A 16,894-nucleotide genomic window follows, 5' to 3' on the forward strand; every position below is an offset into this window, starting at 1 on the left:
TAACTGTGTACCGCATAAAAACCACTTTCACTGTTTCGCCACTTGTTTCTTCAAGCATCGTGTACGCGTTACTCATTATTCCGTTAGGTTTGAGTTTCTATTTATTGATCATCCAATCAGATGCGTGTGTTAACTTATTGTTTAATACTAGGTTGCTCGTACTCGTGCGTCTAGTTTGCATGTAGTAATCCGCTTTGGCTTACATGATGTTATTTGCCAAATAGTTTGCGTCCCATATTAACTTATTGTTTAATACTGAGTATCTCTTTACAAAGTTATCATGAAAGCTTCGAAATGTGATTCGAAATAGTATTAGCTCTACAAAAGAATGTAGCACTCCGTATTACCAACCTGGCTAACAAAATCCCCACTAAACTGCCAAGCGGGTCCCGGCCTCGGGACCCACCTGTCATCCGCACATCCATCACCGGCCTTTTAACTGGGTCGTTTCTAGGGCTGGCTAACGAGCAAGCTCGGTTCGTTAAGTTCGGTTCGTTAAGAGTTCGGATCGTTAAGATCTTTATCGTTAACGATCTGAAACCATTGTCCGGCTAGGTTCGTTAAGAACTCGCGAGCGCTCGTTAAGATAATAGATGGTACGTTGATCTAAATTTTTGGGCATTACCTGTTTGCTTGGGATAAATTTTGGCAGCAAACAAAATATATCAAAAGTTAAACAACGCTATAAAGATTGAAAATAACACAACAAAAGAGAAATAACAACACAATTCCAGCAACAAAATAAGTTTCACAAGTGATGTACGAGATGAGCTCGCTAACGAGCTTAACGAGCGCTCGCCGAGCTCGCTCGTTAAGATCGTTAAGGTTAACGATCTGAAATGAAAGTCCTGTTTGGTTCTTTACTTAACGAACCGAGGCCTTAACGAACCGAATTAGCGAGGATTCAATTCAATAAGATTATCGAATTTCGGTTTTTTTGTCCAGGCAGTCGTTTCCCCTTTGTCCGTTCAGACCGACGGCGACCCCACCTCGCCCCCTTCTTCCTCCGTCCTCACCGAAGCCGCCCTTTCTCCCCTCGAAGCTCTCTCCAACTCGAGCTCCTCCTCCTCGTCCGACCTTCGCCTCGCGCTACCCCGACGCTCTGCTCCTCGCCGCTCGATTACTCCTGTCCTGCGGCGTGCTTCCCCGCCATATTGGAGATCCGGATCCCCCCGAGCTCGGTAAGCCCTAATTCCACCCGTTTCAGCCAACCCGATTCCGTCTAGCAATCGTCTAATTCCCGCGTGCACTCGGGGGCAGCTGCTGGAGCTTGTTGGGAAGGGTTTCGTTGTGGTACGCGTGGCTTGACATGTGGGCCCACCTCGGGAGTTGATCCGCGGAAAGGGTTTGGGCGCGGGATCCGGCGGGTGTCGGTGGCGCATAGGGTGGTGGTGGTGGTGTGTGGGGAGGGAGGGGGTGTTGTGGAGAGCAGTCTGAGAGATGGCTCGTGCTGGATTGCACTGGAATTGGTGGGATCTTTGCTGAGATCCGGGCAGGGAGGGTGGTGAGTTAAGCTGGCTGGATCAATCAAGGGGTGTGCTAAAGTGTCGTAATGGAAACTGGAAAGCTTGGTTTGCTCTGAGTTTAGGGAATTCTTCATTCTAGCATGATAATCAATTGGCTGCAGGGCTTGGCATCCGTGTGCGGCAGAGTTTGCTGAGCTATTGAAATGAAGCAAGAGTAGTTCTCAGTACTCCATTTTGAGCTTTGGTAATTTTTACATTTCGGTCATTGATGGATGTTGCATGGATCCATGGATCATGTTTTTTTCGAATTGTTAGCTAGCTCCAAGAACTTTGGATAAAGACGGTCTGTTGTCCTTTTCTTGTTGTAGAGTTAGTATGTCATGTGGTGCAGTTGTGTTGGTGATGCTGGTTGTCAAGTGGTCTTTGGTTGGTACTAGAACTCTTCTGCAGGATGTGCTAATTCCTTAACTGAGCTTTGCTTTATGCATTGCATTGCCACTAGGGCATGCTTAAGTGTATTTGTTACTTATTATTAACTAGAAGTCTAAGAAGGTGGAAAACAAACAAATCTTGTGTTGCACAGTGTGGCGCTGTTTAGATTTGTGAAGATTTACGGAAGGACTAGAGGCGGTAGCATTTATTAGTAGTATACTGTTGCATTAATGTGAGGCAGCACAGTATTTCTTTTATTTCCTGATTTATTATACGAGTAGCATGTCATGATAAAGTTGGTCTTTTTTGCTGATTATGTTTTACAGTCAATATTAATAAGCAGAAATCTGCTGTATAGGCAAAATAGTTTTTGCCAATAGAGAACATGGAATGAAAACAAGATATTACACACTGAAATATTTATGTAATAATTTAAGTGGTGATATAATCCCACAAGGTTATCTGTTTTCTACTTTTCTTTGTTCAAAGCTATCTCTTGCTCCTTACTTTGGACCTTTGTTCACTTTGTGACTTGATGTGAAAAATTGGTTTCGTGTTATATTTGTGACTCACAATCTTCTATAATGACAGGTATTTCTTTGATTTGAGATTTCCAACTGCTTCTTAGGCATTTTTGCTCAATGGTGGCAAGATTAGTTTGTTGCAACTTCTTGTACTCATGTTGAACGTGTTAGTGGCGTAAAACTCACCAGAACCAGGTTCATGGCATCTGGTACAAAATCAGACTTGTTGTCTGGTAGCCCTGATGGGCATGGATACTTCAATGGGTCACGCGGGTCGTATTCAGCCGCTTCATTGGAAAGGTCAGGAAGCTTTCGTGAAGGTGGTGATAGTTATGCAAGCTTTCCAGTATCAAGCTCATCGAGATCACCAGCAGTTGACTCTGTTACCCTGCTTCAATCCCTTGCCATGGACCCAAGAACAACAACGTTGGACCAGAAGACATCTCGGATAGATGTAAAAGAATCAATAAGTTCCATATTTGGAACATCACCAGAAGAGTCGACATCGACCACATGTACAGGACGCAATTTTCCTTATTCTGTTGAAGAGATCAGACGTCTGAAGAATAATGTTAATGATATGTCAACCAAAGCCAGGTATTATTTCACTACTCTCTAGAACTCTGAAATGCTGTTAATTATTTCATTGACAAATTTGTCTATTTTACAACATATTTTATTATCACCAGACCTTTCTTCTGTGATGCTGATTTACTGTTCTAGGGGATGGTTTATGGGCAAGTAATGTACATATGGGTTAGCATTTATTCTGTGTGTGTCTTTGCAGGGAAAGAGCAAGAGGTTTTGGTAGTGCTGTAGTGAAGATCGATAAATATTGTCCTAATATTTCACGAAAGCGTTCCCGTGGAGATGGTTCATCAAACGAACGATCTACTCCATCTCTTTCTGGAGGAGTTATATCCAGGATAGGCCCTCAAGGCCATCTAAATGCAGATGATACGGAACTTGGGCCTCAGAGAGAAGAGAGGACAAAGAATGCAATACAAAATAGGAGATTACGTACATCCATGGCAGAGGTTTGTGGCTTGTATGTGCAAACTTTTCTTCAACATTAGCTTACATACATCCATCATATCTATTTTTTTCCTGCTAAATGTTGGTAATAGCTAATTGCTACAGTGTTTGTTGGGTAAAAAATATATTGATATGGCCAGACTCTTGGCTACTCAGTGGATGGGTTGCATGCTGCTAAGGCACATACCTATTTTAGTTTTTCTGTATAGTGAAATAGGCATTGCCGTAAACTTTTTCTCCATTTGTCATATGGCTTAGCTATTTACTATAGTATATTATGTGATATGCTCTTCCATTGTCATTATTAACTTGCATGTTATGATGTTTCGTGCATAAGAAATCAGATGATTTGCCTGTTCTGTTTGACCTATTATGGATATTCATATATTTATGAGATTTACCACTTGGATTGTTCTTTTAATTTATTAGCCAGCTTATTTCTGGTTTACTAGATGGATGGAAGGACAACGAGTCTGTCAAGGGGGCTGGGGCATATTGATAGAAGTTCGGATCCTGGCAAAGTCACCAATGGTGGTTCAGCAGTCCTGGAAGAAAAAACTAGAGGCTTAGCAACTAGCATTGATGGCTGGGAGAAGCCGAAGATGAAGAAAAAGCGTTCTGCCATTAAGGCAGATGTTTCGTCGGCTGGTACTTCACGGACTGTGGATGCAGACCGGGAGCAGAAACAAGGCATGCAACCCAAGTTTAGTAATGATGCTAGGGCACGAATAGGAAGTTCCCCTAGTTTCAGGTGAGAGATTTTCTGTTCCTTACCCCCTGCTTTTCATTGCATTGTTTCTCTGTTCCTCTGACTTAAAAAAACTTCATTCTTTTGAGCTAACCAGTAACTGTGCACGTGTAAAGTATTAAGCATCTTCGACTAACATAACTGAAACATGAAAAGAATTCAGTTACCTTGACATTTACAAGTATATTTTCTATTAACTTTTACTCTTTTCTTAATTTGAATATTGTTGACATGGAAGTAAACTGTAAAATACACATGTAACCGTTCATGATTCAAAAGAAAAGCTGGCATGTATAGATCTAGCATGTAATACACAGAAGAATTTTTTAAGCCTGTATGTATATTGTAAACATAGTTTGAATAGATTACATGCACATATTGAGCAAATGCATGAACAAATTTTTATTAAAAACAAATCATGTGTAAAATTAATTCAGTAATCATAGAATAGCAGTTTTCATGTATACAAAATAAAACTGGAAAGTAGGAGACAGTAAGTATAATTAAGATGCTATAAGTACAGGATATGTTCAGAACCGTTGGACAAATAAATATTAAATTAGATTAAAGATTTTGGATGTCTCATAACGAAAGTATTCTGTCTAACTCGTGTTTTTTAAATTCTACGGAAGAATAGAAGAATTTAATGTTAGACTGAAAACATTGTTTGAAAATTTTAGATTACATGCGCATCTCAAGAGCATGGTTTTTGAGTTGGCGGTTAGTCGGCGACTAGTCCCCGAGTCTGTGCAGCAGGCGAGACTTGCGCCGGCGGCTCGACTGCAGGGCGAGTCGCGCGACTAGGGGACTCGCCGGAGACTAGCTCCGACTAGTCGGCGACTGCAAGCCACGAGCCGCTCGACTTGTCCACTGAAAGCCCCACATGCCAGGAAAATTTGGGCTGTATATAGGTCACTAGGAGAGAGAATCGGGCGGGATTCACCAAGGAAGAGGAGGGAAAGGGAGGGAACGGACGGGGAAGCGGCGGGAAGACCTGGCGGATGGCGCTGCCACCACCGCCGCCCCGGGATGTGGCCTCGACGACGCTGCTTCCTCCGCAGGGTGCCTCTGCTGCCTGGATGCGTTCACTCCTCCCGTCCTCTCCAGAAATCTGCGCCCTGAGACCTGGCACCTGACTCCTCCACTTCTGCCGCCCCAATTTCACCTCCACCACCACTCGCCGGCGCCGCCAGTCTCCCTCTCCTAGTCCCCTTCTACTCTGTTCTCAATTTCTCATGCGGCTGTGCTGTCTGTGACATGCTGCTGTGTGCTCTGTTCTGATTCTTTTCTTTGGAGAATGCGTTCTGACTTCTGAAATCTAGTGCCGCTCGCTTCTACTCTGTTTTGATTTCTGAAATCTGCTCCAGTGCTCTATCCTGTGTTCAATTTTGCATACAATTTCTATCTCTCTGTCCAAGTCCAGTGCTGCTCTGCTCTCCTCTGTCCCTCTTTCCCTTCAACTGATGCTGCTAAACCTATTTATGATCCAGTAAATGATCTATAAAGTCGACTAGTCCAGCCTAGTCACAGACTAGTCTACCTAGTTCCCAAGTCTGTGAGAGGGTGACTTGACTCGACTCGGCGACTTGAAAACCATGCTCAAGAGCAAAGACATCAATACTTTTTTTATTTAAAACTATCATGTAAATAACAAATGAACTTAGAGAGTAACTAGGAGACAACAAGCACAATTGGGAGGCTATAAGTACATGATTTGTTCACAACCATCAGACGATTAATTATGAAATTAGATTGAAGATCTTTGACATCTCATATCGAAAGTGTGCCAAATCGTCTGTTAGTATAGATATAGATGAGATTTCTTATGGGCGTTTTCACTTCTTTTTTACATGAACATAATGAGGAAACATGTTAACACTAACAGTTTCTCTCCCCACATTTTTCAAATCGAGTAATTCAATAAAATTTAATTGGAAGTCATGTCCATCACCACTTCTTTCTTTCTGGGCATTAATTATATGAACTGAATGTGCAGGTCTGGAACTGTTGTGTCTGGCACTGGTAAAGCAGACTTGCTGTCTGCACAAAATGGTCTTGTTGGACGATCCTTGAATAGGAGTGACCAAGACAGTGGTTTCCATCCTACCAACAAAAGGGATCGTCAAGTTGTTTTAGATAAGGAAATGTCCATTCCAAAAGTTATGAACAAGTAAGATCTCTACCTTTCACGCCTCTTATCCCAATTCATCACTTCGTTACCTCCTGCTGCATGTGAATACTTATTTTTTCTGCCATGTATTTGCTTCTGTTTGCATGTAAAGAAGGCTTGATATCTCTAACACATTGACTTTCTCAGACTTAATGAAGATGACACTGGTGCTAATATCACATCAGCATCAAAGGCAAGCGGGTCTGCTAGGGGACCTCGATCGAATTCTGGTTCATTATTGAAGTCATCTCCAAACATTCATCGATTACAAGCTAATCCTGATGATTGGGAACATCCTTCTGGCACAAATAAGTTGAATTCTGCTAGTGGATCTGGCAATTCAAAACGTACAAAGTCTGCACATTCACTATCACCTCCCACTCAGTGGGGTGGGCAGAGGCCTCAGAAGATATCCCGCTCAGCAAGAAAGTCAAATCTAGTTCCTATTATCACAAGCGCTGATGTGGCATTTGTATCAGGTTCGCTTGAAAGTCCATCTATCAATGAAGAGTCTGTGGGGTTACCCAGACGTGCATCTATAAATGGTCCACAACAAGCCAAACGAGGAGACCATGGGCTCTTAACTGGATCTGAAGGAGACGAATCTGGGTTCGCTGAGAAAAAGTTGAGGGACAAAGGCAAAAGGGCTGGTGAACTGGATGATGGCCACTGTGGTTTTCAGAAGATTGCAATGCTAGGGCATCCTTCCAAAAGGAATAAGTTGTCTGCTGACGAGGACATCGGAGATGCTTCACGGAGACAAGGAAGGATTGGGCGTGGTTTTACCCCAACCAGGCCCAGTACCCCTTCATCAATTGAGAAGCTTGAAAATGCTCCAACTACAAAGCAAAGAAGTGTTAGGACAGTCTCAGAGAGAAACGAAAGGTGATTTCTTTCTCAAGAAACAACCAATCCTTTCAAATACGGCTCAACAGAATAGACCTGCCCGGGTCGGTAGTTGGAATTTATTCTTACCCTGAATTTCCCGTGCAGTAAATCTGGAAGACCACTGATAAAGAAGATATCGGAGCGGAAAGGCAATGCACGCCCTAGACATACAAGTAGCAATGTGCAGTCAGATTCTCCTGGTACACACCACCTTCTAGTGTTCACTGTGATTCTAGTGTTGTTTCGTACTGCTGACTTTGTATTATTTACTTGTCAGTACAATCAGAAGATGATCATGAAGAGCTTCTTGCTGCAGCGAATACTGCTTTAAGTATTGACTTTACTTACCAAATTCTAGCATTTATCTTCCTTTTAGGAGTCTTCAGATAACATTTTGCTTGTTTCAGGGTCTGCTTATGCAAGTTCGTTCTGGCGGCAGGTTGAATCTTTCTTTGGTTTTTTGACCACAGAAGACATAGCCTACCTAAGTCAACAGGTATTGCGGGATTATCTTCTTTGTATCAACAGAATTACGCTTTGCTCGGTAGTTTCTTGATTAATACTTCAATTGGTTAGATACATTTGCCAGATGACTCTGCTGCCAGTAGGTCTGTTGAAGGAGATGGAAGTCGGAAATACAAGGTACCCTATTATGCTTTCATTCCTACAGTACTATAAAATATTGTCTGGTTAACTATGCATTTGTGGTACAATATATAGAAGTGGGTTTGATACCCTCTCGTTGTCATTAGTCCCTACTATCTCATTCTATTTCGGCCCATCTGTTATGCTGAGATTTTTCCATTTTGCAGGGTAGCCTTGAATACATTTCAGAGCCATCGACTCCGGCTGCTAGCAGCAAAGATGACCATAGTGCTCTTCCAAATGGGTATGCACTGAATGGCATGGTCAATGATGTAGGGATTGCCTGGGGGACAAGCTGCATTGAACCTATCCTGGATCAACTTGTACAAGGAATTGATGTGCGAGAAGGTGGTTCAGTTGGCCAAAGACTTATTCAAGCTTGGATAGATGAAGATAAGGTTGATGATATTGCCAGCAACATTTACAGAAGTGAAGGATATCCATTCGACACACATGAAATTCATTTCGATGAAGGAGGATGGAAATCTCATTCAGAAGGTTATAAGTTGGAACCTTTAATGAATTTTGAAGCTGCAGAGAATTGCTCAAATGGTTTGGTATCGGGATCTGATTGGAAATGTCATGATGAAATGTCACCCAAGAACCATAATGCCATGGAAAAAGCCAAGGTGTGGCCTGAGTTTCAGTACAGTGAGATGTGCTTAAGTGATAGGATTATCATCGAGCTAAGTGAAGTTGGCGTATCTATTGAACCTGTGGTAGGTACCTTGTCACTATTACAGTAGCATTTTGTGCAATTTATTTTGGTTACACTGGTTAGGATTTTATGTTGCTTCAATAATCTTCCCAGTTGCATTTTGTACGTGAGAATGCATGGTCTAATCTCAACATCTTACTTTTCGATATATTTCTTTTCCGTAATCATAACTCCTATCTTGGAGATTACCTCAAGAGGTTGGAACTAATATTTTATTATGGAATGTACTCCTAGAAGTTAGGGCTGCTGTGTCCTCAAATAGTTAGGGTTTTCCTAGCGTTCAAATGGTTTGTCTACATCGGTTTTGACGGGTTAGGCAAACCCGGTGATGAACATCCCTAGAAGATGTAGTTCATAAGCTAATTATTAGCCCTTAAAGTTAGATTATATGGTATGATTTCAGTCAAAGCCACTGTGTTAACACTTACTTGGTTTAATGAATATCAATAATAATTTGATGGATAAAGGAAGCAAATTTGTATTATCATTTGAATATGGGTATCTATGTTTAGTTATATTTATTGAAAAAGTACTTGGATGTCGGACTATTTGGATACAAACATACATTTAGGGTTCGAACTCCATGTCTTGTTATGAATTATTTCTAAATAGCTCAACCCGTATAGCCCAATGACAACTCGTGTGAACATGGTACTACCCTTTTGCTTAAATCAATTGGGGAACATGGACTATGCCGCTTCGGCATTGTTGTTGTTGAATAAAATAAAAATAAAAATAAAGATCATGTAACTGTCTGCATGGCGTATAATACAAAAGCAGTTAGATGTTTTGTGGATTTGTGGTTTCTCTGGGAAATATAATACTCCCACCGATCCATAGTGTCGCTGATTTAGTACACAAGAGTAAAATACACCATTGGTCCATAAACTCGGAACGAATCCACAGTTTAGTCCACAAACTCAGAAAACGCACACATAGAACACTAAATTGATACCAGTGTAACACTTAGGTCCAAGAACAGTTCGGCTTCATTAATGCCGACCACGTGGCAGCCATGTTGGTTTAAGCCAGGATCCTGGGTTGTTGTTGTGTTCCTCGAGGGAGCTTCCGCAAAACTTTAACAACAACCTACGGAAATTATGCTAATTTAACAACAAACCGCGGAAGATTATGTTTAAGAAATTCCTAGAATTATGTTAATTTTTTGCAAAGAAAAACCCGAGAAACCCCAACAACAACCCGCAGTCTTGGTTTAAGCTGACCTGGCTGCCACGTGGCCGAAATTAATCCTGCTGAACCATTTTTGGGGCTTTATGTGTGCGTTTTCTAAGTTCGTGGACTAAACTGTGCATTCGCTCTGAGTTTAGGGACTAGTGGTGTATTTCACTCTAGTACAAAGACTAAATCAGCGACACTTATTATTACAGTTTGATCGGAGTGATTATGTCACAAACTTTGCTCTTATTATTCAACATCTCAATTTTATCAAATTACAGAGCAAATCATTCTCTAATGTTTTGACTTGTTACAATTTCAGCCTGATCTTGCACAGAGCGAGGATGAGGATGTCAATGCTGAAATCTGCAAATTAGAAGGCCAACTTCATAAAGAGGTATTAGTAATTCATAATATTTAGCTGCATATGTGCACATTCCTTGACAAACCCTGTTTCACTATTTTGAGTCTCATTGGCTTCTACATAAAGCTTAATTGTATTCCTTATATGGTGTAAAAGGTCATGGAGAAGAAAAACTTACTAGTGAAGTTGGATGACATTGTTAGAACCGAGAAAGAGTCCCAGCAGAGGTATTATACACCATTTCTTATTTGTTGCAAAACTATTTCATGAGTGTCAAGCTCTTATATCTACATGATTCACTCTGTACCAGGGACTTCTCACGGCGTGCCATGGAGAGACTTGTGCTGATTGCTTATGAGAAATACATGGTAATACTTCTCAAACATATCCAAGATAAAGCTGCTTCATAATTTTTTTGCTGGGTCATGTCTAGGGTTCACCCCAATATGGGGTTTCCTAATTGAAATATAGTTTGGATCACCCTTATTTTGTTCTCCTAAGGTTTCTCGAGTCTAGTAGAAATATGTGATAACATGGATGGTTTTTCATGATGACATCGTTTGAGCCTTTGTTGGTTTTCTAGTTATCATTTGTATCTACGTACCGAACATTTGCTGGCTATGAGCCAACAATTTTGGCTGCTGTGTGAACCTCAAGCTCATTTTGTCAAGATACTTTATTAAATGATTATTTCCAATTTACAGGCCTTTTGTGGTTCAAATACCTCAAGCAGCAAAAATGTTAATAGAGCTGGCAAGCATGCCGCTCTAAGTTTTGTTAAACGCACAATAGCACGTTGCCAAATCTATGAAGAGGCTGGAACAAGCTGCTTTGATGAGCCTCCTTTCAAGGATATGTTTATATCAGCAACTTCTCACAGAAGGGTCCCAGATTCTGTTTCACAAGGTATGTGGTAACTATTGAATGTACTTTATGTTTATCATGCACCCCCATCTGTCTATCAAAATATTGAGGAAGTGACACTAGGTGCTTGACAAACATGAATTTAGCATTTCTTTATATCAAATATTGTTCTTTCCTTGTCTGTGTTTGTTTCGCTATCACATTGCTTGTGATCTTATTGACTTGTTTTTTTACAGACAATAATACCCGACCAAAATCGGTCCAAAGGCCTAGTGCATCAGACGCTTCTCGAGCGAGCAGTCACCTGTCGGATCTGTCATTTGCTAAGGAGGATCCTTGGACAAATAATGTAAAACAAAGAGAATTGTTACTTGATGAGGTTGTAGGTAGCATAACTGGAGGAACTCTGAAAACTTCAGGCCTTGGGGCTGCCCTTGTTAGCAATACAAAAGGAAAGAGAAGTGAGAGAGATAGGGAAGGGAAGGGACACAACCGAGACGGTGGTAGATCTGGGCGTCCGCCATCCTCCAATGCAAAAGGTGAACGGAAGAATAAAACGAAACCAAAACAAAGGACAGCCAACATATCTGCTCCTGTCAGCAGTGCTCTTTCCAGGGATCCACAGTTGCAGACCAAAATAACCACCTCAGACAACAGCAAGGACAGTACGTCTGCTGCTAGTAGACGCGATGAACCGGTAAATGCTACAAATGATGCTGAAATACCGGACTTGTCTAACCTCGAGCTGCCAGGAATTGATGGTGATTTCGGCGGCTGGTTAAATATAGATGATGATGATGGGTTCCAGGATCTCGACTTGATGGGCCTCGAGATCCCCATGGATGACATCAATGAGATTAATCTGATGATATAGGCCCGCATAGAAAGCTTCATATAGTGCACAGGTAACAGGTGATTTTCTTAAGATAACCACCAACCCCAGCAGGTTTAACAAAAGGCCGGATAGGCTCCAGGTAGCCTTTTCTTTTTATAAAGTTTGTAGAGACTTCACAATCCCTCCCTTTGTATCAGCGGTCAATTTGCTTCCCTACCTTGTACGATACGATTACACTGTACTGTACATATCTATTTTGGTGTTGTACAAGCTAGGGAAGCTAGTTGCTTGATTTATCCGGATGTACTCAAAAGGCTGTAAATATCAGGATCAAGATCCCTTTTGCAAAAATAAAGGGACACCAAGTTATAGCTCTACTTTCGTCATCTGTTGGCATTTTGTCAGTTGAGGTTTGCTGTAACAGTTGGCTCATGCCTTCGCTGCTACCAGCCAGACGTATTTTCTTTGCCATTTTGGATTGTTTTGCGTGATACCACACCTGTCAAGGCTTGGGACTTGGCTCAACCGATATGTGAGGCCCACATGTTAGTGTCCCAACTACACTACGGAAGAGGAGCCATCTCCCAAGGCCTGTGGCGGTAACAACGTGGTGTGGTTTGTCATTTTGGTTGGTACCTGAGTCCCATTTCGTTATGCAAAGTGACGGGCTGGAGTAAGCCCTAATATAAGCTTCAGAATTGAGTGGTATCACAAGGTCCGTCGATCCATTTGAAGATTGTGTCTTAATTATGCCGCTGCAATGTGAAAAGGCACCGTATCTTGTGATAATAAATGCACACTCAGTAACTGAAACGTGAGGGAAGTGTGAACCACTGGTAACTGAGAAACCACCAGGCGGTGAGAATCGAAATGAAACGAGACGGCGAGAGTTGCGCACGTCCGGCACGTGCGCGCCTGCGGTTGGGTAACGCCTCGCCCACCCAGCCCAGCCCCCCGCTACTGAAAGCACGCGCAACACATTCAGTGATAATCGCAACCACACCTGAACGAACCTGCCAACAGAAGAAAGAAGAAGAAAACCCAAACGGACAAACTAATTCGCAGGAAAATAGAGGCCTAATTCATTCATGCAATTGACGCAATTTCTAAAGTAAATCAACAAGAAGCTAGCTAGATTCTAGCCGGGGATGGACACGGGAGAGCCAACGCCATGCACAAACTAACAAGCAATGCAACAAAGAGTTGAGTAAGACTTGCAACGGAAATGCATATCTATCTATCTGCCCATCCGACCGTCCGCTTTCTGGTCTCGACCGGCTGCTGCCGGGCACGGGTACGGCACTGCTCGATCGATCCTGGCCTTGGGTGGTGGATTGGCCGCGCCGCCGCCGCTGGCCAAGGAGGCCATGAGGGCCGAGTAGACGCTCCCCATGTGCCTCTGCACCTCCTCCGCGACCATCTGCTGCATCGCCGCCTTGAGCAACGGGTTCTGCTCCAGCTTCGCCCTCTCGCTCGCCAACTGATCCGGCGTCGTGGAAACTTTGGCGCCGGAGGACCCTTGGACTCCCGGCAAGCTGAGCGACAGCGACGTGGGCGGGTCGGGCTCGGGCGGCGACTCCTGCAGCTTGACCGCGAGAGGGACGATGCCGGTCACGCACTGCCTCTTTGTAGGCACGGGCAGCGAGTCGTCGCTGCCGTCATCGTCGTCCTCTTCTTCTTCCTCCTCCGTGAGATTCAGAGATTGGAACGACGACACGGACGCCGCCGCCGCGGGGGGCGCGAAGAGGACGGCGTTGCCCGCGGCAGCCGCTGCCGCGGCCGCCCTGCGGTTGCGGCGGAGCGTGGAGTTCCAGTGGTTCTTGACGGAGTTGTCGGTGCGTCCCACGAGGCGGCGCGCGATGGTGGCCCACTTGTTGCCGCACTGGTTGTGGGCCTCCACGATGATGGCGTCCTCCTCCGGGGTGAAGGCGCGGCGGTGCACCGCGGGGCTCAGCTGGTTGCACCACCGCAGGCGGCACGACTTGCCCGACCGCCCCGGGACCTCGCCGCTGATCACGCTCCAGTTCCTGGCGCCGTGCCGGGACACCGCGGCGCGCAGCAGCGAGTCCTCCTCGGGGCTCCACGACCCCTTCACCCTGCCGCCCGACGACGCCCCGCCCGCGGGTCCGGTCGGGGGCACCATTCTCGATCTTCTCTCTTGTGTAGGCCGGTCTCTCCTGGGTGTCGCGCGCGGCTGCCGCGGGGGTTGTGTTGTGTGTATATAAAGACGGAACGGGCGTTGGTTCGTGCGTGGGGCCGCCGTGTTAGGTGGGCAGGCGGGCGCACTTTACAGTTTCGGGTCTCGGGCGTTTTCCTTGGGCGTTTTCGGTGGTTTCTTACTCTCTCTGCGCGTGGTGCTACGACGTGGTGGGTTGGTTCGCGTGAACCGCCGGGATGCCTTGTGCCGTTTCAGCTTATCTGGAACGGAGTGTGTGTCTCCCACCCTGCACGCACGTACGTGTAGTCTGCCGTGTCGTGTGGGAGGGTCAAATATTCATCGGTCGTGACCTGCCAAATATTGGTTGCCGTCGGCCATGGTTCGATCGCCACACGCATGATTTTCGATGGTTTTGCAACCGCGCGTTGTCTTGTCACGCAATGTTGTTGCGGTTTTGGTGTTAATCTTTAGATCGCTATAAAGCTTCGCTGCGAAGATTGTACGTACGTACTACTACAATCCTGTCAAGGAAATGAAAAAAAGATGTACACTAGTACTACAGTCGCACAGATGTTGGTGAAGCATTGACGCTTGTGAAGTTGTGAGGCACCTCTTTGCGTCGAAAGTTTGGCGTCATGTGGTATTCCTCCTGTGTACTGGTATATGGTACGGTTCATGTTCAGTATGTACTGTGTAGCGCCAAGGCCCAAGGAGAACTCCTTTTCTTGTAGGAGATAGTACTCCATTTAAGAGAAGAGAAGGGATTCATGACTCATCATGGATGTACGTACGACGAATATGGTTAATTATGGGCGTGATAGATGCGTGAGTGAAGATCGCAACCTGCGTGCGTGCATGCAAGATGTTGGCGATATCATCTTGCGGGCGATATCCTGGAGTATTTTATTTTCGAGACATGAGCGATACCCTCGACGTGCAAATTTAAGTATATATACACACATTTGGCAGATAGTGTTAGGTAGGGTGCAAAGTGAAACTGCTTCTCTTTTTATTGGCAATTTTTTTAGCAAGCTCGCTTAACGGTTTTGTCTTCTGTTGCATGTGTTTTTGGAGGATCCCATACGTTATATATCCTCAGGAGGGGATCGGGTCTATTCTACGCACTTCTTAGAGCATGTATAATGCAAAGTGTTAAGACAGGTGCTTACGAAAATAAACCAAACACTTTTTTAAGCATCAGTGTTTATTTATATAGAGGAGGTGCCAAGTTAGGCATCTGCTTAGTCTAAATAAGTATTAGTACTTAACAAAAACCGGTTAATTTTTCTAAGCACCCACCTAGGTATCTTGCATTGTACATGCTCTTAGAGTTATGATAAAGAGATACCGGGTGTGGTTAATTCGTTTCTTCGTTTTCTCTATTCGTTACTTTTCACAAATCTCGATTTTTTCTCTGGCAATTTTTTTTTCTAGATATTCTAAAAATACATTGTACTAACAAATTTATTCTCATCGCAGCGAAAAGCGTTAAAGCCACGTCAGTAACTACAAGAGTCGGATGCCAAAACTCACGTTTTTCTCTCTGTTGCAAAATTAAGCAATTTCGAGAATAACAAATTAATGATTAATTCCATTATATAGATCATGATGACAGCAGCAACTAGCACATGAATCTTGAATATACTAGAGGTATTCAACAGCACAATCAACAGTAGTATAATCTCGCAGATCATAACTAAACAATAGATCGAATCACGATGTACGTACTGTTGCGGTGGAGAGGAAGCCGTTGCTGTTGCGTTCGCTTGACGAAGTTGTTAACGAAGAAGACGGCGGCGTGTCACGCACCCGCCGGTTCGAGAAGGTAGACGACCCGTTGTTGCAGGAAAGCGAGTAGTCACGCAGAGCGCTTTCCAAAAATCTTATTCGCCCTCTCCCGTCGCAAAAGTGAGTGACAGGTGAAACCCTAGCTCGGTTGTGTTGCGTACCGATCGGAGGGACGCAGCGGCTGTATATATAGTCATGCAGGTATAGGTCGGTTCGGTTTAGGAAAACGGAACCGACTCCACAAAATCTGCACGCGTCCGTAACAAATTCAAAAAATACCTCGCACGCATGACAAAAAGATAAGAAGCCCGGCCCCGAACCGAGCTGACCCGGCTCGAACTCGAACTCGAACACCGCGCACGCGCGTGCATTGTGACGATGCGATGCGAGGCGAGGCGAGCGGAGGAGGAGGAGCGCGCGTGGAGATTTCCCTTGCTCACTTGCGCAATAGGTGAGAAACAACATCCCTTATATGTTGGTCTCACTCACTCTAAACTAGTAAGTTGGGACTATTCCCATTTCCACTCCCCTCATCCCACTTCATGAATGGTCCTTTGAGATTTTCAGAATTTATTAAAACTTGGGCTTGAGCTGATCAGGCCTACCAAATTCTAACAACCCCCCACCAGATCTCAAATACCCATTTAGAGATTAATCTGTTCTCGCTACTTGTTTATATACTAGTGTTTCAGTAGAGACTGTTAAGTTGAACTTCTGCCTAGAACTTTAAGTTACATCCATCCACACTCATAATGGACTAAACCTTGAATTGCAAACTGGCGTGAAATAGTTTCACTCAAAGTCAACCAGTACTGAGCTATCAGTAGTCTACCCCGCAGGTGAAGCATATGCGTCATACTTCGTGGTCTTTTCATGAGTTATTAGAGATCAGCCAACTCTCCTAGACTGCGACGTTAGACAGTCGGACTCATATAGGTGTGTTCTTTCAAGAATACTCTGCAGGACAGCATCTTTCGCTACTCATAGCCGCAATGAACACATTAAGCCATGTCGCCAACCTGCCTTACAACAGTTTGAGAGTCGCACAACTTCACATAGAGAGGGTTATAACATACTCTCCTC

At 44.0% G+C, this 16,894-nt stretch overlaps 2 protein-coding genes across 3 annotated transcripts; one reads left to right on the top strand and one right to left on the bottom strand.

Annotated features, from left to right (window-relative positions):
• Window positions 1–949: 949 nt before the first annotated feature.
• Window positions 950–12,251, top strand: LOC100842234. 2 transcript variants are annotated; one of them, XM_010233214.3, is made up of 16 exons: window positions 950–1,181; window positions 2,490–3,019; window positions 3,210–3,459; window positions 3,910–4,208; window positions 6,202–6,375; window positions 6,523–7,260; window positions 7,369–7,463; window positions 7,541–7,594; window positions 7,671–7,759; window positions 7,840–7,905; window positions 8,076–8,627; window positions 10,125–10,199; window positions 10,323–10,393; window positions 10,477–10,534; window positions 10,871–11,072; window positions 11,267–12,251. In XM_010233214.3, the coding sequence occupies exons 2-16, from the start codon at window positions 2,622–2,624 to the stop codon at window positions 11,902–11,904; spliced, it is 3,759 nt and encodes a 1,252-aa protein (XP_010231516.1). In that variant the 5' UTR covers window positions 950–1,181; window positions 2,490–2,621; the 3' UTR covers window positions 11,905–12,251. The 2 variants fall into 2 exon arrangements, with proteins under 2 accessions (XP_010231516.1, XP_003568645.1); XM_003568597.4 differs by lacking the exon at window positions 950–1,181 and adding an exon at window positions 1,435–1,710.
• A 672-nt stretch (window positions 12,252–12,923) lies between these two features.
• Window positions 12,924–14,046, bottom strand: LOC100843551 (transcription factor MYB77). The gene has a single exon (XM_003566307.4). It carries the CDS (start codon window positions 14,006–14,008, stop codon window positions 13,103–13,105), a length of 906 nt encoding a protein of 301 aa, XP_003566355.1. The 5' UTR covers window positions 14,009–14,046; the 3' UTR covers window positions 12,924–13,102.
• Window positions 14,047–16,894: the final 2,848 nt, after the last annotated feature.

This window comes from Brachypodium distachyon, chromosome 2, assembly GCF_000005505.3.
Source record: "Brachypodium distachyon strain Bd21 chromosome 2, Brachypodium_distachyon_v3.0, whole genome shotgun sequence".
NCBI lineage: Eukaryota > Viridiplantae > Streptophyta > Magnoliopsida > Poales > Poaceae > Brachypodium > Brachypodium distachyon.